General features: G+C 32.9%; 1 protein-coding gene across 6 annotated transcripts in view; it reads left to right on the top strand.

Annotated features, from left to right (window-relative positions):
- LOC106718315 (supervillin) overlaps positions 1–23,742 on the top strand; it is a 145,026-nt gene that overhangs the window by 107,091 nt on the left and 14,193 nt on the right. For all 6 annotated transcript variants that reach the window (XM_045680375.1, XM_045680374.1, XM_045680376.1 and 3 more), the window contains 2 exons: positions 10,299–10,370; positions 13,363–13,474. In XM_045680375.1, the coding sequence (XP_045536331.1) occupies positions 10,299–10,370; positions 13,363–13,474 (184 nt within the window). The remainder of the gene's footprint in view (positions 1–10,298; positions 10,371–13,362; positions 13,475–23,742) is intronic.

Here is a 23,742-nt window from a genome sequence, read left to right as displayed (position 1 = left end):
CCTTCGCATGTAAGCCTTCTTTCACAAAACAAATTATTAAACAATACTATGCAAATTTACATGCCAATACTTCTCCTTTGTTATACAAAATTAAGTGCTTAAATTTAACACAATACTATCTCATATAAACAAAATTAAGTAACACTTAAATTAACACATTACTTTTTCATATAACAAAGATTATGGAGATTTAACACAGCAGCCATACCTTTTTATGAAACAGAAACAAGTGCTTAAAATTAAATTCAGAACTTCTTCACTAAACAAAAAGAAAATTTAAGTATTAAAACTTAACATACCAATGTTACTTCTTAACAATTTGAATCTTTCTCTAGGCAAAGACTTAGTAAAAATATCTGCAAACTGTTCAACTGAATTGACATAATTTAAGGAAATAACATTTTGCTGATATTTTTCCTTTATAAAGTTATACTTAATATCAATATGTTTACAGCGCTTGTGAAATTCACTATTTTTAATCACATTTATTGCACTTTGATTGTCAATATTAAGACACACAGACACTTGTTTATATTGACCTATATCACATAATAATTGTTTTAACCACATTATTTCTTTGGTGGCAGCACAAGCAGCCATGAATTCTGCCTCAGTTGTCGAAAGAGCTACACTTTGTTGCCGTTGGCTAGACCATGTAACTGCTGCTCCATTTTTAATGAAAACATATCCTGTCATTGAACGCCTTGTTTCAATATCATTAGCATAGTCAGCATCACTGTAGCCAATCAACTCTGTAGACTGTGGCTTTGATTGATAACATAAACCAAATTCTATGGTACCTTTGAGATATTTAAAAATTTTCTTTACTGCATTCCAGTGGCTCTCATTATAATTATGTAAAAACTGACTTACCACACTGACTGCATATGCAATATCAGGCCTGCTCACTGTTGCCAAATGGATAAGTGATCCAACTGCTTCCCTGTAGGGCAGGTTTCTCGCTGGCACAGCATCACCTTTCTGTAGTTTAATGTGTGGGTCAGATGGAATACTATTTGGATTTGCACTGTCCATGTTAAACTTTTCCAATATCTTTTCAATATACTTGGTTTGGTGAATAAAAATATGTTCTTTATTTCTTTCTATTTGCATACCAACAAAATTATTAGATGAACAAGTTTTTAAATCAAAGTGTGTTTGTAATTCATTTACTATTTTCTTTAAAATCAGCCTTTCTTTTGATATTAGAAGCCCATCGTCTACATAAAGGCATAGGTAACATTTAATTTCATTAACTTGACCAACATAAACACACTGATCAGCTAAACTTTTGACAAAACCAAACTTTTCTAAAATTGCATTAAATTTAGTGTTCCAACACCTCGGAGCCTGCTTCAAACCATAAAGAGACTTATTCAGTTTACATACCATATTAGGGGCACATTGTAAACCATCAGGTGGAACCATAAATATTTGTTCGCTTAATTCACCATACAAAAATGCTGTTTTTATGTCAAATTGCAATATTTCTAAGTTTTGTTCAGCAGCTACAGATAAAAGTAAACGTATAGAATCATACCTGACTGTCGGTGAGAAGGTTTCATCATAGTCCATACCTTTAGTTTGTGCATAACCTTTTGCACACAGCCGAGACTTGTACCGGAGACCTGTTGGTTCATCTTTGACTTTAAACACCCATTTACATCCAATTACCTTGGCATTTTTGGGCTTTTCTACCAATGTCCATGTCTTGTTTACACTATGAGCTTGTAACTCTTCACTTATTGACATTTTCCACTTGTCAGAATCAGCTGAAGTAATGGCATCACTGTATGTTAAAGGTACATCTAGAATTCCATCATTGTAGCATAAATAGCTTTCAAAACTTTTTGTTTTAGGTTGTGACTGTTTATTTCTTGGTCTTAATGTCACATTTGAAGACATCGGATATTCAATTTTTCTGTCTGGTACATAAATACTGCTGTTCATTGATTCATCAGATTCAGATTCTTCAGGTGAAGTAATTGTGTTTGTGGAGGTTGACTCTGAACTGTGACGGAGCTCTTCACTTACAGACTTTTCTTCTGAGTGAGTCAAATCCACCGGAACATAATTTCTTACAACTGTAGATTCAAGAAAAACTGCATCTCTGCTTTTTATGACTAATCCTGAAGAAGGAATTATGAATCTGTAGCCTTTTGTATCAGTACAGTAACCAGTAAATATAGCCTTCTTAGCTTTTGGATCCCATTTCTTTGTTTTCTCTTTGGGTAAGTGCACCATAGCCTCGCATCCAAATATATGTAAATGACTAACGCTTGGTTTAGTTCCAGACCACATCTCTTCAGGAGTCTTGTACTTTAATGACTTTGTCGGAGTCCTATTTAATAGATAAGCGGCAGTTTGCACAGCTTCTGCCCACAATTGTTTAGACAATTTAGCATTAAGTAACATGCATTTGGCTTTTTCTACTAATGTTCTATTTAATCGTTCAGCGACTCCATTTTGTTGGGGCGTGTAAGGCACTGTGGTTTGATGTGTGATTCCATCACCTTTCAAAAGATCAGAGATATTCTTGTTAATAAATTCAAGGCCATTGTCAGTGCGGAGACACTTGATTTTACATTCCAGTTGATTTTCTACATACTTCTTAAATTCTTTTAATTTATCTATGACTTCTGATTTCTTCTGTAAGAAATAAACAAAAATCTTTTTAGAGTAATCATCGGTGAAAGTCAGAAAATACTTAGCTCCACCCAGAGATTCTGTCTCCATAGGTCCGCACACATCTGAATGCACTAGTTCAAGTAGTTTTGTGGTTCCCGTACCCTTATGTTTGAAGGGCAATCGTGTCTGCTTGGCTTCTAGGCATGTTATGCATGTTAAATTAGTTCCCTTTTTCTTTAGAACTTTCATTCCTTCTGTGTTTTCTATAATTTTGTTTAAGTCATTAAAATTCAGATGACCCATGCGCTGGTGCCATAGATATGGATCATTTTCATCAACATCAGATATGTAGGCATGTTCTCTGTACATATTCAGTTGATACATGTTGTTTACTAAAATAGCGGTAGCGACAACATTGTTATTTTTGTTGAGAATAACACATCCTTTGCTATTAAATTTGACTTGACCTCCATTTCTTATTATTTGGCTGACAGATATTAAATTAGTTGCCAGTTCTGGAACACAGAGTACATTTTGAAATAAGACTTTTCTGTGTTGACCTCTTTGATCGGAGACATTCAGTGTCACTTGTCCAGAGCATTTCACATTCAAAGATTTATCATTAGCTACTTTTATTGACTTTATTAGTGATTCGCTAGTATTTGATAGTAAATGTTCATACCTTGTCATATGGACGGAGGCTCCCGAGTCAATGTACCAAGCATCACTGTTATTGTTTGTTGCTGTAAAAGCCGCAGCATAACTTGAGCTTTTGGTTATCTTCTTTGTCTTGCAATCTGTACTAATATGACCATACTTATTACATGAGTAGCATCGAGGACCTTTTTGAAAATTTTGCTTGCCTGTTTTATTTTTATAAAATGCTGTCTTCTTAAATGACTTATTAGTTGCAAATGCCGATGAACTTTGCCGTTCATTCATTTTGATATCTTGCAGTAATTTTGACTTAACTGAGTCAGCGCTTATTTTCAATCCTGAGCTTTCCAGTGCAATAATCATAGGTTGATAAGTATCAGGAAGACCGGAGAGTAGCAGTGTACCGAGCCACTCGTCGTCAACTTTGAAGCCTATGTTTCTCAATTTATGAGCAGTGGTCATAATTACGCTCACATATTCCTCAATATTTTGACATGTCTGAAGTGTTGTTGTGCATAACTCCCTCAGTAATCCTACTCGGCGTGTCAGTCCCGAGTCATCGAAGGCTTTGGCAAGGTTATCCCATACCTCTTTTGCCGTCTTACAGTCTTGAATATGAATATAGTTCGTTGTGTCAACAAGTAATATTATTTTTGACTTCGCCTTTGTGTCGCGTTTTTCATCTACGACGCCGCTGCCCGTGATGCAGTCCCAGAGATCTTCATGCTGAAGATACGTCTTTAGCGCGAATTTCCAGGTGGAATAGTTTTCTCTTCCACTTAATTTTTCTATTAATGTTAAGGGATTGCTCGTAGACATTTTGATTTTTATCGACGATGCTTGACCACGATGAGGTTGAGGTTAAGTTGCCGGCTGTCACTTTCAATTTTAGAATAAAACTTTTATTTTTGTTATTGGGACTCTCTGGGCCCATAACCTGTTGCAATAAAATGGCAGTGGTGTATAAATATACTTTATTGTATGCACAATAATTAAGAAATTTACAGAGAGGCACCGGACAACACTTCTTGTAAGGAACGTAGATAGCAGAGAGAGAGAGGAAGTTGACATAGATTATAAAGGCGCAACATGCAAAGATTATATAACATTTTAACAGCGTGCATATAGACACACTCGTGTATCTATCATTAAGTAACTTCTATTTACAAAGCGCTCTATGTGTCATTATACGTATAAATATACAACAAAAGTAATCTACGATAACATCACTTTAATGACTTGCTTCATATGTACAACAGCAATCTATTTAAAATTTGTAAACTTATTCAATTTTTTTTAATGCAAAAGAAAAGTTTTTTTTTATTATTTGAAGAAGTTTTTTTTATGACAAGACAAAGTATTATCTTAGTTAAGAATCATACGATTTTCGATCATTTATAATACGCTTTATAAGTGAATCGAAAGACTGATTACTCGTTATATTTATCGTGTAAAGTTGATAAGAGCGGCAGCACTTTTTACAATAATCTGATTGCTGATTTATCGTTTTGTTTGCTTATCAATTTCATTTACGTTGATTTTGCAAACAGTTGTTCTCGGATAACCTGCAGTGATGTGTTGTATTGGATGTTTTGTGAATTAAATCATGTTTTGATTTGTTTCAAAAAGTTTTGTACAACACGGTTTGCCATACATTTGTTTTTCTTTATTCACATGTTATTGTGTATATTTTTAATTAAATCTGTTGTTTATAACTTTCGTCTAAATGTAGAAGAGACTATTTTATGTAGATCTATCGTATATGAATATTTAACGTACTGTTGTATATTTCTGGGGGTCAAGTGGATCTAGACTAGTAATTTACGAGCGACTGCGGTGACAAACACGAGTGATTCCATTCAATTAGAGAAATGTAGCTCACTATAAATTGGAGTATTCTAATTTCAACTTTATGTTGTACACAATAGAGGCTAGTAGATTAAAAAAACAATGATTGAATCGTTTAAATTGTATCGTCGATTTCGTAACTTATATATGGAATTGTCCAACTTGATTTATTTACGACTTTTGTAACAAATTGTTACAAACTTTTATTTCCAAACATCTTATTACCTATTTGAATTATTTAACGTAACAAATAAAATACAAACTTTCACTTAATTAATCTAATTTGGAATAGAGATAACAATCGCTAGTTATGTCAAGGTTTATTGATATTGGCAACGTAATAATTTAAATGTCGGTTTGTATGTACTTGAGGTTCAATTGATAGTCAACAAAAAAATCATCATACTGTGGTAGATTTATTTTGGAAAACTTTAACATCGAAAGCAACATGCTAGAGTTTAACGTGTCTAGTAAAAACAAAACATATTCAAAATCTATTTTGATTTAGGTTAATTGAGATTGCTTTTGATAAATTGTTATCTTCAGCTATCGACAGTAATTGAAAACTTTTGTTTTGTCATCGATAAATTGGATTAGTTGAGTCTACACGAAATATCATAAAACATAAAGTGGATAGAACGAGGACTGAAAAAAATAAAACAGCATTAAAGGAGTGTCTAAAATATTCAACGTGATTATTTGTATTGCCGACTATTTCGTAAACTGAATTTGAATTATTCCATAATATTGAGTGGTGGTATTGAAATGGTATGGCCATATAATGTGTGGCTACAGAATAGTCCAGAACATGCGGTCTGAATTCCTGGGCGCCTGTGAGTTTTCTCTGGCGCATTTTCCGCGCGGCGCCGGAAAAGCGGAGCGTTCGACGCTCGTCCAACTACGCCGCTACGTTACTGGGCGCAGGGCTGCCACTAATTTATTTACTTTCGTTTGTTTTATTAAGATTTAAAATTTTAAAACAAAAGTACAGCATAATAAAATTACACATTATGACTATGTCTCATATAAAGTAGATATTGCCATGAAACAAAGGAAAGATACGGGATTTTTGTGTACGATAAAGTTTTGCTATAGACGAGGTTATTACGAAGGATTTTACCAATAATAAACAATAATAGTCATGTTAGTTGTAAATATTAGCGATATTATAAAATGTTCGTTAGTATTTGGTAAGTCGATAAATATTAACCCACCAAAAATCCAAGGCCAGGCTGAACATTCAACCCTAAGCCAATACGCTCACTAATGCATTTTTTATTCGGACTGTAGTGTGCGTTTTCAGGCGATCCTTGACGAGACGGGCAATGTCCTGCGTTACATGAGCTTGTGTGCGTAACCCACGTTGCACAGTATCCGTACACTCGTGCTTTGCGTGCAGTATACGTTTGTGTGCTCACGGGGAAATTTGCAGAGAACGGTAAACTGATATCGCACCCAACTTCCTACAAAATTCGCACGGTTGCGGCACAGTTTCGCTATCGCAAGTCTATTTATGACATTATGTTTAATTCTAATATACTTGCAAAGTACTTTTCAAGAAAACATATACCTTATTCTTATGGAATTGAAAGGAAAATGGCTTGATTGTTTATATGATAAGTTTCCATCGTAAGGTAGTCTTGTTTAGGCGATGTTGAGTTTTAATGAGTGTCGCAGTAGTTTCCTTTTGTATAGGCACAATGAAGTCTAAGTGCAAAGCGGGCCTAAGTTTGTTGTGAACGTTAGTGTTTATCGTAACACTGAGGTACTGTATTGGAAAGTGTGTTAATGAAGACAAGTTGAAGTTGTACGTTTCCCTTACAACTTTAGCTTTGTCTGCGTTTTATCGGATTTACTTTCTAAAGAACCTTTATCACATCGAATTACTGGAATTAATTACAATAATGCCCATTCTAAATTCACGCTTATTTAAGCATTAGTATCTAAGCTTATATATAAAATATATATAATCTTGTAACTGGTCGTTTTAGAGACAAAGTGTACCATTTAATTTACAATTCGATAGAAAAGTAATTTACATGTAGATTTTTTTTTAATTATTAAACAGCATGAAGCACTTTTAATATAATAATGTCATTCACGTACTCAGTTAATATTTGTTAAGGGTTGCCAAAGAAACCAGTAGTATTTTAATTCCTCCGCGTCTTTGAAGCATTTAGTCTCAGTGTAATCATACTAATATTATAAATGCGAATGTTTGTTTTTATGTATTTCCAGAACGGCTCAACGGATCTCGATGAAATTTTGCATAAACATAGGACACAGTCTGAAAGAACATATAGACTACTTATTATGTTTGCTTTTAATTCTGCGCGGAAGGAGTCGCTGGCGACAGCTAGTTACACATAAATTAACATGTGCATGTAAATAGTAAACCAATTGACGTTAATCGTGCTCATGGTAGTGTCGACAACAAACCCAATAAGCTCTCGAGCGACGCTGCGGGCTTTTGTACGGCCGACGAAGCCATGCAGTTTTCACCCCTACTAATTGCTGTCTATCTAATAATTGAAATATAATTTATGTTTGCTTTAACCCAAACATGTTTATATATTAGTATAGTGTAAAGTTCTAGAATGGGATCTATTTAGACTATTTAATGTTATAATTATTATTCTGTTCCTGAAAATAATTGTTATCTACGCGAAATATGAGTTCACTGAGAAATGTATATTGCTTAGGATATAGTTGTATTATAGTATTCTAAATAAGCCTGCTATAAAATAACAAGACATTTTGCTGTCTAGAATATTATTTTTAAACTCGCTATGATCGAGTAACATTCGAGTTCATGAACAATAGTACTATACAGTACGTAAGCTTGAAAGCGCCGCCCGCCCAGCAGTCGAGCCTGGCGGCCGGTAGGGCGCGCACGCATCGAACCCTTACGGAAATATCGCTAAAACTCGGCCTCTGATACCAAACAAAAAAGGTAGAGTTTTATTTTTTTGATAACATAAATCAACGTAGTTTTTAAATTATGTTACTTTGAATAAAGTTTGCGGCTTATTAATAACTTTATATCAAAACATTTAAGCTCTTCTTTGAATATAAAAATTTGCATAGTTTTCTATGTTATTTATGCGTACTTACATTTAAGTGCAGTGATTTAATGTTAGTAACTTAAATAGAACACAAAAAAGTGAACAACTTTAATATTTTTATATTTATTTATGAATGTTACTGTGTGTTCGTTTCCATAGAAATCGGCAGTGGTCAGTATTCGTGAATAAATTTTGTCCACCCCAGTTGAAGTGATCTATAAATCTGAGCAAACGTCAGGCACATGCACTGCCAATGTGAGCGAAATCAGGGGGGAGGATTTTATTAAATACCGAGGCCTCTTCATTTATTTTTTTATTTAACGTTTTATTCTCGTTATCTTTTTAATAAACAGTTTTCTTTTGGCTAAGTATATATCTAAGTTTTTCCATTAACATAATAATAATAAAAAAGTTGATAATTGATAAGTTTTAAATTAGTGAAAGTCAATGCAACTGTATTCACATAAATTCACTTTTTAATTTACTCGTGTCTGCTATGAATGATATATTTGAGTCCATTCCCCTATGACCTTTGTTTTATTTTAGAAGTAATAAACCCTGAGTAAGAATATATATTGTTATCTCTGTCTAGTATAATTCAAAGAAAATTAGAGATATGGCAATATTGAAAAAAACAGTGGAAACTTAACGTTACAAATACAAAGTGCATTCGAATATGGATAAGTAAGAGTCAAAGGGACCGCGATATTTTTCTCGCTTAAAGAGGTTTCTGGCTTATCCAGGTTCGACTGTACTAGGAATACAGCGTTATGTTGTCAGATCTTATTGTTATATTATATTTAGGAGCGGTACGAGTATGTATGGGTGTGATTCCGTTACATTTACGTTGAGTGAGGTCGGCTTATCAGTAGGAAGCGTTTCTTCTGCGCCGCCCGTCAGTAATTAGGTGAACTAACTGTGCTTTTTATCAGACCCGCCTCGGGGGCTCGAAAGGGCCCGATATTTAATTTCCGTGTTTCACATAAATTTGTCACATTTATCGTCGCTTTGGTAGTATTTTAAGTAGTTAAAGATTACTTTAGTCGTTTGTTATTTGTAATTTAAAATTATTTTAATATATGACTCGATTTTATAGTTTTTTATACTCAAAATGTATTTATAAAAATATTCGAATGTTAGTATATTAATATATTATTTTTAATTTCAATTTATTTATTGAATTTATGGTATTACTACGAAAAGCGGCGTACTAATTGAATGAATTATTTCGTAGTAAAATACGTACAATAAAAACCGGCTTAAAAAGAACAAGTTTAATATTTAAAAATTCCCGGAAGCGATAGACAAAAGGGACTTGCTCCTTTATCGTAGATTCTTCAAATTTCGTTGGAGTTTTTGTTAATTTTATCAGTTTGTCAGTTGCATTATTGTATAATAGGATCCAGTAAAGATAGTGTATAATAGAGTATTAATGACCCACCGCAAGGATAACGAAGTCTGTGACGTCACTGCGACATTTGAATACAAACAGTCCGAGTTTAGTTATCGAGTGAACGCGTCCGGAATCGAACTGATGACACTGTCACTGTCAGTTGCCTGACGACAGTCGGACATCACATAACCTTTTCTATCTAATTTATTTGTTATTTTATGTGAAATGATTATTGTATAAATATTTAAAGTTTCTCAAATGGAATTGTGTCGAGTGTAAATGAAATTTGTTGTGGATATATTTGATTGCGAAACTGGACATAGACCATTCAAAATGTTGTCTGTAAGATCAATGGAAGATAGGTTGTTCAACTTCAAATCTCTGAAAGAGAAATTTGAACAAACCAGGTAATTCAAAAGAAAATTCGCATATTTATTTAAAGAACTGTATAAGTTCTTATGACTATGTAATGTTTTTCATTTAATATTCCATGAAACTTTGGTTTGAATTATTGAAAGGAATTAGTTTTATCTTAGAAGATTTTTTTTAATTACTAGTACTGCTCCAAAAAGACCAAGTATCTTAAAACTATGAAAACAATTTTTCAACTTCTTTATCTTTGCAGCTTTAGTATATGGGGCAATTTATTAAATGTGTTTATTTGTCTGCAGACAAATTGTTGAATTTCTTTGTTTGTTTGTCTGCAGGGCGGCTGGCGGCGTGCAGAGAAGTGCTACGCATGCCGAGATGCCGCACCGAGGGGGCACCATCGCAGAAAGGTTGGTTATATTAAAAATATGGATATGTTACCGATTGATTCAATGACGCCAGTTTGTAAATGTAAGAACTCGGTAAATTGCCAATTGGATTCATTCACAAAGCGAAGATATTATGTTTAAATTTGTACATATTGAAACCGTCGAATTTCTATTTTTTTTTTCCATATAACAGACTCGTGTTTTATCTATCTAGTTTCTGTACATAATAATTGAATTAAATTTTTAATTGTTTATTTTACTTCTTTGTGCATAATGGAAAAGTATAGGATTTTCCGTAACTAAAAAAATGAAACTGTTTTCTGAATAGTATTGATGTAATTTCTTGATTTGTGAACAGTACAATTTTGTATGATAATTTCTTGTTAAAACATACATTAATTTATGTTATGATCTTTGGTATTTGCCGCGGCCTATTTTACGTATAGTTTTATCAAGACATTGCGGTTTATTTTGCGGTGGCAGGTCGTAAACAAAGTATTTGTATTATTTATACTAGAGTGAAGATGCCCGGTTTGTGTTTTGAAATATATTATTCCACTTTTAAATTAATTAACGGTTTAGTACCACCATATTTTGTTAGATGGCGCAATAACAAAATTCGAATGCAGAATATTTTACGAAAACTTAACAATTTTAAGTTGAATTAAGTAACATGGTCATATGCTGAGAACTTGTAAATATTTAAGAAGCTTAAATTTAAACAATCGGCTTTTTTGTAACAAAGCGAGTTAGTAATAAGTCAATCTCTTCTATACCTGCTGTTAAACAGTTTTAGTACTTAGTATTTTTTGACATAGTTTTAACCAAGTAATTCGTACGATACGTAATACTAATCGTCTATAAATTATTTTGAAATATGTCTTTGGGCACTAATAGCGGCTGTATTAGACAAACATTACATTGATTTTAGTATAACGAAAAAAAATCTATAATAAAAAAACTTTCATCGATTATTCGATATTGTTTTATACCAGGATATACTTCTTTGGTTGTTGTAACCGATATGTTGTTTTAAGCGATTTCTCCTCTAAAAATCGTACGTTACATTTACAAGGCACAATTCCAGGCTATGCTCCAGCAAACATGGTTTAATGGTGGAATAATTTCCACCGCCATTTTAACGTCAAGTCAGTTTGTGTCTGCAATTTTTTAAAGTGTTGGCAAAGCAAAATATTACTTGTTCCTTAATAACATGAACATACGTTTTCCCTCTGTAAAAAGAAATTATATATGATGATGCGTAGTTGTTTCGACTAATGATAAAATAAATTGTTTAAAGGATTATTGATAGATAGTTTGATGACATACGTAATCTGAAGGAATTCATTGTAACGTGTCCAGCATTTCAACGAAAGAATCAAGTCATAATTGCCATGTTTCTATAGTTTTCATGTTATGGTTTTCATAATATGTTCACGCGTGGTCATGATCAGAACAATTTCCTATATATGTTTGTTCTTACACATATGCTTGTTATCCTTGTATGATCTTAAATACGGATCATATAACGTAGCCATGTTAAACAGGAAAATATATGTAATATTAGTGTTATAGCCGTGTTGGTGTGTAATTAGTTTTAATCGGTATTTCCTTTAGGATCGCAGTGCGTTGCTTGAGAGCAGTGATAAAATAACGCAGAAGGTCGTTGACGTTGCGTGCACTGGACGATTTTGTATCGATATCTCTCTGCACAAATCACTCAAGTGCTTCAAATAAATTATACACATCACTAATGTAATACTGTATAGGGTTGCGCTGAGTATCGATAATACCACGGCTTCTGGATTACAACAGTCTTTAGTTTTTCTCGGATTTTCTTTGTGTTAATAGAATAAAGTACTTTATAAATACCGAGAAGCTTATCTTACCCTTTTTATAGTGTCGTTTAATAGGACGTAAACATTAACAAAAATTCCCTCAATGCAGTTTTTATTTGTTTAAAAGTTTTTTTTTTTGTGGTAAATGTCGTGAAGTCACGTTCCCGTGCAGTTGGGTGGTCCACCTCCAATTGTGGAGAACCCGGATCCAATCAACTGTTTTTATATACATTAATTACTTCTGTAGTGCATATCGTCGCCAGTCTGAAGTTTGAAGCATATCAACTATATTCTTTTTTGTAAATAATATCAATGAATTTTATCAATTCGTTTCTGACTTTTTATGTACTTCAATTCACTTTTAAAAACAAATACTAAACTAGATTCATAATAAAAGTTTGTTAACCTTGTTTTGTTTAATTGGCCGACAAATTTTGTTCCTTGAGTTCGTTAATTATTAAAAAAAGATATCAATACAATTAATTCCAAAATTTAATAAAACATTTAACCCTAATTGTTAATCTCTTAATGACAGTTGGATTCGCAACATTCCAATATTCTTTTTTAAGAATCAATTATTTTTTTTATAGAATACGAGCACTAAATCACTACGCAGCGGGTGACCCAAATTAAAGCCAAATTTACATTTGGCATTTATCGCTAACCAATTAGTTGTAATTAGTACAAATTGTACGTATCTAATGTTGTATTGGATATTTTTCAATAAATATGACCTTTAATTACTTCTTAGTCATAAATCTTATCAGACATATGTTTGAATATAAGTAATTGGATAAGTTTATAAATACAAACATCGATAAAGTACTACGAAATCTTTCTTTATAGAGCTCTATTTTTAATGTAAACAAAATTTAATTTAATTTGTCATGGAATTGTTAATTTAACTTCTTCAACTTATAAATTAGTTGAAATTAATTCATGTTTTATGTTAGGAGTTTGTTTTTACTGAAAATCTTGTCAATTATCGTTTAATGAACATAAAATATGTAGCGAAAAGATTATTTTCATTTTGGAGAAAACCTAAAGACTATTAAATTGATTTTTAAAGATCTTTTATGGATATTCCTACTCTCTTATATTCTTCTTCGATAACAAAGTTTATTTGTATGTAATGTTTTAGGATTTAATAACACATTTTGTTTGTTTACTTGCAGATTGGCCGCACTGCAGGCGGCGGGCGCGAACGATTGGCGCGCGCGCGTCTGCCGGCTGAGCCCCGAACGCGACGACACCAAGGCTATCGAACGCGCCAAGAACCGCATCAATGTTAGTACATTTACATACAAATTTATAAATTTTAGGCGTCGGAATATGGCACAGGATACTGTATACAATTTCAAGTAACTACCTGACGAAACTATGAATTCATGTGTTAGTTTTTACTTTCTCTCGAGCCGACATAGGTAAAGTAAGGATCGGAGTCGAATTCTAACAATTGTTTAGACTATAATTCAGCTAGTAGGTTTAAGTAAGATCCGGAAAAAGTTAATTTTTAATCGAGGTCTACAAAATATACTTTCATTCTAAAATCACTTTTGTTGTAAAAAAATAATAATTTTTGTCTATGAAATTTTAGTTTAATATTTTTTCTTAGTAACTATTATTATTTTACGCGTTTCATTTCATCAGACCGAAAGAAGAAAAGTTAGTTACAAGAAGTTAATATTCATATCTTAGTGACAGTTATAAAGTAGGCATACTTTCAAATTTCAACACCACAGAACTACGAAGACTCTCCACTGAAGGGTGCTTTATCAAACTATTGAAGTTGAACTTCACGCCCTTTTCAAGACATCGTAGGGGCTAAGCGAGGGTATCGTGAAATTGTCAGCGCTTGGCGATCTGCCTCACTAGAAATTTATTATGTCGAGTCAATTCATTGTTTATAGTAACTATAGCTTTGTTTTGTGCCCTATAGCCAATACACATACGTTGCACTAATATCGCTAGGGTACACTTACTTAAATAATTACTTCGGAACAGCCAGACTCGTACACGTTTCAAGAGTTGATTTTTCGGTTGATATTGTTGAGGAAATAATTTCTATTTGTCAAGAGCAAATAAAGCTATCGTAACTTTAACAATAGTTATTATTTAACTGCAGTTTGTTTTTTCTGTTGCACGGTACTATCGGTTTGTTTCTTCACGTATAAATAAAGTTCCCTCGTATGCAAATTTACGAACAAAAGAAGTAAGTGAGGCATCTATAGTACAGTCCATGTTTGTTATTTATTTGTTTACAACGTTAGTGCAAGTAATCCCCGCTATTGATTTGGCGGCGCTCCAACTGCAAATGTTATTAAGTTGGATGGCGTGACGCGCCACTCGTTGCCCGTTGCCGCACTTGAATTGTGTTTTATCTACAATCTAAAATATTTTCATTCATACCAACTTATTTAGGTATTCATTTCCCGGATGTTGTATATTTATTGAATAGATATAATCTGGTTTTCTTCATATACGTTTATACTGATTTCTTGCTATTCACTATTTTGTAATAATGAAATTTGTTTTATTTAAATTCTGTATTTACACTTCTCTGAATTCCCCAAAATTATTTGTATTGATTAATTCTGTCATTTTTTTAATGCAGTTTTTCAAAATTTACATGTTAGAATATCTTTAAGCGAAGTAAAAAACTAGACGGCGTCGAGTGGGGCAGTCTAGACTAGACGACTAGTGCTCTTACACTTGTGTCGACCTTGCATTTTGCATGGCCGGGCCCGGGGCAGAGTTAGTTTGTAAAAAGTTGTAGGCTTTAACTATAGATACAGCCGTAAGATAAGTAAATGTAAGGATTTTATGCACCTGAATAAAACTGTTTGCACTATTTTTAAAGTTTTAAAAATGTCATTTAATTCGAGTATTCTAAAGATGTAATAATAAACTTTGCATGAAAACTTTAATTATTTTTACTTTGTCTGGTATTGTCATAAAAATGTAACATTTGAATACCTACAAGCTTTTAATGGATACCGTTGAAATACATTTTGAATGAAAGACATTGAAAGTTGGACACGAAATGATCTAATCGATAGATTATATAGTCAAGGCCAAAACCGTCACACCAGGCACCGATATTTCCAAAATAAAGCTTCCAAGTTAATAGTTTTGCTGCATGATATACAAAATTACTCCCCACAGTCAGCGTTAGCTATTTTATTTTCAAAAACATTCCATAGATGTCGCTATTTAATGTTTATAAATTTTCGTCGTTGACCTGAGTAGGAATTGTTTGTCTTTTACATTATTTGTTTAAATGTATTATACCGTGGGTTTTCTACTACTGAAACACTGGTACAAAAATTCTTACTATTGCATAAAACAAAAACAACAATACAATGTGTTTCGACATTAAACTCATAAATGGTATTAATATTTATGAAAAATATTTACGTAGCAGTACTGAACGTGTAATTATAGGATGGAAGGAAAATAAATGGCACGTGAGACAATATTCTGGGCACCTCACTGATCATCAAAATTGCACTATAAAAAGTGTGATGTAGTTACATGACAACTACAACTACGAAATGTTTCCAATAATCACAAACTCAAAATTATTTGATGGCACGTGTATAATTTTATTAAAAATTCCTGTAGAAAAATGGCACATTGATACGTAATGTGTTTGTATTTTCAACAGTTGGTTCTTAAAAAAAAGCTCAGAAATATAGTACTAATAAAACAAAATATAAACATATTTTTTTATTTAGGTAATCATGTTCATTTGCTCTTCTTGCTTTGATTTATTTTATCTCATTCTAACTGAGAGTTTTTTCATTATGTGTGGGTTCGTAAAAGAAAGCAATAAAACTGAAAGCATACAATAAACCGTCCTAAACCAACACGACTGACCCAATTGATCGGCTAAAATTACCTTTTCCTGTGTCAGTTAAGTATCTTATTTTATTTAACCTTTTCCCCTTTTAATTTCATATAGCAATGTTTTCTTTGTAAATATTTAGTGTGTTAAAAATGTTTACGTTTTCTTTTATAGCAATGAATTCTTTAGTTTTTGTTCATGATATTAGATCTTGTTGTTTTAAGCTATCTGTCTACGTAATAGATGAATCTCAAGCTATTTTTGACCATATCAGTTGTGTGTTTATGGTTTCCCATAAATGTCAGTCACGCGACCTTTACCCTCTTAGTAACTAATGGTATATTTTTTAGGATTGGGTTATCTTGTCTAATCTTTTCGAGACACTCTGCACTGGTTAATATAATCAAAACATTTTAATGATTGTATGTGAGTAAAAAATATGTATGTACTTTGTATATTTTCGTAATTGAACACGAAAATACGTTCCCTATACTTATACCTTGACTAAGTTGTAGCGCCTGAAAATATTGAATAGCAATTTGTCAACTAAGAATATATTATGTATAGTGATGCAACGGAAGTGTCTTACCGGAACCAGAAACGGAAACAGATGTCAAAAATAAATTTTAGCAGAAACGGAAACGGAAACGGATGCGGAAACAGAAGTGTAAATAATAATAAAAAACATATTGACAAAAATATTTTTTTCGGTAAAAACAGTTTGTATTCGTTTTTAATTTATTAAGGCATTGGATATCGGTGTCCTTTAGCCTTCAATGTATGTATTTTTACTGCGCTGCAATAAGTTAAAATACGCGTTTTTTTTTTTTATTTATTTATTTTCAGGAAACAAATTTACACTATTTACAAATTAAAGTTCGCCAAACCACTCGTGTTGACAAACGACAAATATATTTCTAACTATATAATGATGATGATATATTACATGGTTATCACTTATTCAAAAGTACATTTAATAACTCGTAAGTATGAAATAGTCACATTTTGCCAGTTGTCAAATTTTATATGGACAACAACTAGACAGTTTACTCCAGCAAGAGAAACTGATTGTTTCAAACAGCAGCAGAAAATATAACGCGCTTAAATTCACAAAATAGTACGTAAACAAACAAATGCGACAAGTGCCGAAAAGCCGCGCACGGACTGCGCGTCTCGCGCCGCGCATTTGGATCTCTCAGCCGTCGTAAAGTTCCGTTTTATCTCCGTTATAAAAGTTGCGGAAACAGAAGCAGAAACGGATGTTGAAAAGCACGCGGAACTTCCGCACTTGCGGAAACGGAAACAGACATCTGTTGCATCACTAATTATGTAGATTTCGGCTCCTAAAATAAAAAATAGCATTGTTTGTAAATATCGTCATAACTTTAAATATAGTTTACAATTGTTTATGGAGGAGAGTTATTAGTATTTTATTTTTTATACAAAACGGACATTTATAGAAAGCCTACCAGTCTTAAAAAAATATTTAAAGTATACACATAAAATTTTCAATTAATGCAGTCAAGCAGTCTTGTTTACAAATCGTTACCCATGTGCAGCCTTAACTCCTTATAGAGAAGTCGATGCACTTCCTGTCTGTGTGTCAAGGCGAGCGGCAGATGTTCTACTTCCGCATACTGTAACCAACATTTCTTTGTCACCCCAAACATAAAAACGTTCCGAATTAAAATGCAATTTAATTTAACTACATTTAATGTTACCGATCGATTGTGGACCATTGCATTTTGTAATCGGACTAGACATGTTATGTCAACTGAAAACATTTGTGAGCTGATTTAATTAAAAATTAGAAAAAAATAGTCACGTTATTTCGTCGATTTTAAATTCGTCGAATTGTAAATATATTATTCCTTTAATCGGGAAAAACATTGTCTAATTTGCATTGACTTGTTCGGTTAACATTTTGCTTACAGTTAAATCATTAGTGAAATTATAAACTGACGGAGTTCGGTGACGGTGACATAAATAGTGACGCATTTACCTTCTAGGCACGTAATGTAGGCTATAGTGTCCTCCCTGCCGTACAAGGCGTCATAGCGCAGTCCGCAGCCCTTACCATAACGGGCAGCATCGCAAAGAGGTCATCAGTACCACAATCAATGTAATCGGACTGTATCGTGCATTTCCTATCCGTGGCCCAATAAAGGTCGCCCCGTTATTCATATGTATTTTTTAATAATTAATAATAATATATCATTAATTGATAGCTAGTACACCTTCATGTAGTAATACAAATTTGGAGATCCTACCGCTCAGTCCATTTAAGAACGGTTGAACAGTTAGACGGCATAGCAGTATGCAAACATTAAAGTTTCTAATCATTTTCATATTTGGCTGAATGCATTATCATTTAAAATATAAAAAAAAAAAGAAAATAGGTAGTAAGCAAAGAGTAATTGAATTATGGAATGGTTTGTTTTGTAAAACATTTTTATGTGTACTCTATGTACGAGTCGATCGATTTCTGGTAGGATGTGAGAACTTTTTGTAGAACGGCTTTAGCAAATATTTTAACACATTTACAAGTCTTGACAGCCAGTTATTCTGCTACTATATGTTTACAATGCACTGTTTTATAAATAACCTTACGCTTTTCCTTAAACTTTTGTAAACAGGAAATTGCCTTATTAGATCAATAATATTGGCCATGTATTGGCAAAAGGAAATAACGGAGATTTATTAAAATCATGTGTATTACAAGTTACCATTTATTTGTTGCAACTTTATACAGAGTTTAATTTAAATGATTAAAATTAATTGAATTAAATGTCAATGTTCAAAGTAAGCTATTTAAGAACCATTTTTCACTTTCCAATTAAATATGTATAAATTGTACAGATTGTAGAGCGTCGGTGGCTCAGGGGTTAAGCACTTGACTTACAATCTGCAGGTCCTGGGTTCGAATCCCGCCATGTACCAATGTGTTTTTCCATTCTCGATTTACATATGTACATTTCCTCGACCCGATGTTCCTGAGGTGAAAGAAAACATCGTGATGCAACCTGCACATATCTGAGAAGAAATTTAAAGATAGGTGTGAAGTCAACCAACCCCCACTGGGCCAGCGTGGTTGACTATGGCCTAGTCACCCTAAACTTGGGGTAGATTCCGAGCCCCTCTGTGGGGACGTGTAGTGAGCTGATGATGATGAAATTGTATAGATTATGTTTGTTTTTTGAAAATAAATGAAGCGATTAGACAATGAAAACCTACGCTAATGTTTTCACGATTGTTCTACTTGTGAGGGATGAATCTAGATTATATAATTTTTTGTATCATTTTTATTCTTTGGGCAAACAATTTGTAGTTTAGTATCACTAAACCTGTTTTACTTGTGATCCTATAGTTAAACTATATAAACGGGAATAGCAAAACTCTGTTCAATGCACCTTTACAAACCAGTTCAGGCTTGATCGTGAAACAAAATATAAAAAAGTTACGGCGTGCAATAATTATACTACATGAATGTGTGTACTATGTATGTACTATTTATTTAAATATCGGTGTAGTGATAAGTGACAAATGAAAGGGCTTAAAGTCAACTAAGAACGCAATTAATAGAAACAAATGAAGTAATTTTCATAGACAAGACACTCTATGTATAAAATGTAGATATCTCTAATCATCATATTTGCTAATAGTTAGTTAATATTAAAAAAAATATTACCTTGAAATTTCAACTTAATAAAGTTGTCATCGTTTAGTTATAATTTGTTCTTATAAACATCTATATTCGTTAACGTGTCTTATATTCGTTAAAGAATGAATGTGTCCAATGATATGAGGATGTATCACATTAGGAGTATTTTTGTTTCTTGATGAGTCTGTTGTCTAACTTTGTATTTGTGTTTCTGATTCACATGTAAGGCGATGCAATTTAACGCCTACGTCATTTATGTTTTTGTTCCGAGTATTCTTGACCCGTTTCTTTGAGTAAAGCACGTTCATTTTCACATTCCCGGTCTAATTAATATCAGTTTGAAATTTATTGTCATATGTCATATTTATGGCATATTGAAGGTCCTATTATGGAATACAAAGTTTCTTTTTAAATATTTTTTTCATATAATACAAGCTTTTACCCGCGACTCCGTCTGCGCGGAATAAAAAAAAATGCACACAAGATAAAAAAAGTTCCTATGTCCGTCTCCTAGTTTTAAGCTACCTCCCATCAATTTTCAGCGAAATCAGTTCGACCGATCTTGAGTTATAAATAGTATAACTTACACGACTTTCTTTTATATATATAGATATTGTTTTATTTTATTTGTTCGGAACATATGGTCATCTATTGTAAACAAAGCTCATCAGATGTGAACTTTCGGCCTTTAAAACTATTTATAGAACGACAACCCCGTCCTGATGTTACATGTTAACTGTATGCTGAGATATAAGCTTTGTTTGATTTTACTTTATTTTTAAAATAACAGAGGTATTTTAAATTAAAAAATAAGACCAACGTCGTAATGCTTTATAATTTCTTATAATGAAAACTCAGACAATTGACATAGAACTTTATGTTCCTACTTTTTCGCATACTGCGTCTATTTATTATGTTTCTAAGTATTTATACGACTAGTCTAGAAAACCTTGGCATTGAGCCCACGCGACTGTTTACATCATTCAGCACATGTCTTGCGAACGCGTCGCAAAATTAACAATCTCGTTATTTTAATTAAATCCACTAGACTGGTGTCATACTTCCTTGTCTATAAACATCAAAGCAACCCGTTTGATGTTCTGTACTAGATGTTCTGTAATAGATAGATAATTATACATTTTGGCCTCCTCAACGATAATGTAGATCAAAACATCTGGCGGACATGTTTATTATATTTGCGTAATTTTCTTGTCCATGATTGTAAACTTGGTTTATAAAATACGCTATTTTGTCAAGTAATAAATTGTATGATGCAAATCTAATCGATTCAATTTTACGGCCATTGTTTAGTTTTGTAACAGCGGATGTGTCTGGTCTCCTATCATTGGAGTCGGCGGACCTTCCGCTAGAAATGTAACTAAACAATGACTCATGATATAGGGACATCATTCTTGTCATTATTTTATCTAAAAAATATTTCGGTGGCGTTTAACTTGATTAATTTTCAGACAACTCAGATTTTCATTATTCGTTCAAGTTGTCATTAATTTCTTAGTTAAATTTCTTGATTAAATTCTTAATTTACATAGAATCCAAAAAAAAAAAGGAATAGATTTCTAATCCGGACTCCTTGAATTTTAAATACGAATACTTTAGCTAATGATGGTTTTAATCGAGTATCTCCGGTTTCGTGAATTCATAAGCGAAGACAGTACGATTTTCGTAATCACGATAATTATATAAAATTGCTCTGTTATGCGGTCAACAACTTGTGTAAGTACTTATTCCAAACATACCAAGGAGATTGTTTCTTATGGTTTTATTGCAAATGAGTACTGTTAATCATTTATTTTGGTGTCAAAACTTACTATTAGGGCAGTAAATTAAAAAGGTGCAAGTGGTAAGGTGTTATATTGCCCGTCAGAGAAAAAATAATTTTACCATAGTCTGAAGTAGTGGTAGAATATTTACTTCAAGCATTTTTTTTTTTCAGAACCTGACTGGTACGTTTTTATGTCATCAGGATATTTGGTATTTCAGATACGACCCTGTCTCTTTTACTGCCGGTAGCCATAAATTTCTGTAAATTTCTGACATCATCGTTTTTACTCGTACGAGGTCAATCGAATCGATTTTTATTACTATATTTACTTACGTTTGTTAATATTTTGTACTTCCTGTTTTTGAATTTTGTATTTTTCCCTTAAAATTGCAACTTTTAATTAAATTTTTACAATATCAACTTGTTAAAAACTACTTAGTTATATGGCGCGCTATCTGAGGCTTCGATTCACCGTTTGAATAGAATCTTAAACCAACTTTGAGCACAAGAATTCGACTTGTTTAAATGCCTGACATGAATTATTATTAGCCGTAAAAATTTAGCCAAAACTAAGGTTTGTAAAACGCCGGAGATGATGAAGAATTATTATTACTATAAAATCTACTATACCTCTTACTTTTTTCAAAGCCTCGTTTGCGACTATTACAGCATACATGAGCACATTTAAAAATTATATAATGTACTGTGTAAGTTAATACGCACGTCCTTTTATTTGTTGAAAAAAAAGCTGCGCTCACGCACGTCAGTGACCCACCGCGGTCAGACGCTCAGGCACCGACGATCAGTGTTTTGGCGGCCGTAGCACTGCGCGCGCGTTCCGCGACTAATCGTTTACTTATTCAATTAAATTAAAAAAAACTTTCTCTAACACCCGAATCTTTAAAGCGCGAAAATCGATGTTCGTAATCAATCAAAATCGATATTGTGTCAAAGTGTTTTCCAATCGTCCGTTGTTCGTTCCGATAATTGTTGTGCTAGCTTTTAACTCGGATCTACTCGTCATTGTTTTTGATTAAATGTAGAGTAGTTTTAGAGGATTTTGTTTTTCATTCCGTTATATTAGAGAGTACATTGCTATCGTACCATATCTCAAATTTATCTCACTATCTTCATGACCTTGTATTTTATTTCAAATACGGAATTTCCAACCTTACTCTTTTGTAATTGAAGTTGTTATTCGAAACCTGTTGCGTACGAATACAATACTTTTTTGTTTAATTAGTACTGCAATTAAATTTATGCTACAACTTTCACTCCATACCATACACCATTACTAAGTCGGTTTGTAGTTTTGGTTGTACAACCAAGTTGTCATATGTTGCCTGATATTTGTCTCATTTAATAACTTTCGTTTCATCTTGTCACTTGATGCTATAATAGATTTATAAAAACTCGACGCAATGTAACGAGTTTTAAATTATCAATGTTTTTTTTTTCCAAAAGCTGTGCTTTAAAATAGCTATCTACATATATTATAAATCATACTGTTTAGGAGCAATAACAACAATTAATATAAACAAAGGCATGATAGATGAAAATAAAGTATAAAACATAGATAACATTTATAATGTCTAATAACATTATTAGCGTAGCTATAAAGAGTACTGTTGTCCGTCAGTCACGCAATTCTTCCTGTGGCAATTTAATTGTTTAAGCAAGGGATATTATGATGTAGTATTTTTAATTGCCATCTCAATACGGTTTTTTATCTTTGTTCATCTTAATGCATAAATACGCATTTGATCGAACTAGTCTTTTACGCTTCATTTACTTAGAAACAAGTTGTCTTAATTGACGAAATGTCTATTGCTTTTTAATTACTTCTTGCGTTATTTCAATTTGTGTCGTTCTGATTGTAGCTAATAAACAATACTAAAACTAAATTAGATGTTATATACTGGCCTTAGCAAACTCTACCAAAACTTCTCCTAATTAAGCCATCAAGTCGTAAAAGAATGTTATTTTTATTATTTTTCCAATTCGGTTGTTGTTTCGATTCACAAAAGGATCTATAAGTTTGATCAATTTATACAAGCGCCAATGTTTTCTCTAGGCAAGGTCATTGCTTGTTACCTCGCCGGTGTTGGCGCACCTACAATGTTTACATAGCTCGGCTCTTGTGCGGTGCGTCATGTCGCAGCTAGTCGATAGTGTTTGCCGACGCTCTTAGATCTGCGCCTGAGTCAGCCCACTGAGATGATAACTACTGCTCGGTCAGTCGGTCCGCGTGCGTCGAACTGACC

Source organism: Papilio machaon, chromosome 12, assembly GCF_912999745.1.
Source record: "Papilio machaon chromosome 12, ilPapMach1.1, whole genome shotgun sequence".
Lineage (NCBI taxonomy): Eukaryota > Metazoa > Arthropoda > Insecta > Lepidoptera > Papilionidae > Papilio > Papilio machaon.
The sequence above is the reverse complement of the archived record's forward strand: the minus strand, read 5'-3'. Positions and strand labels throughout refer to the sequence as shown.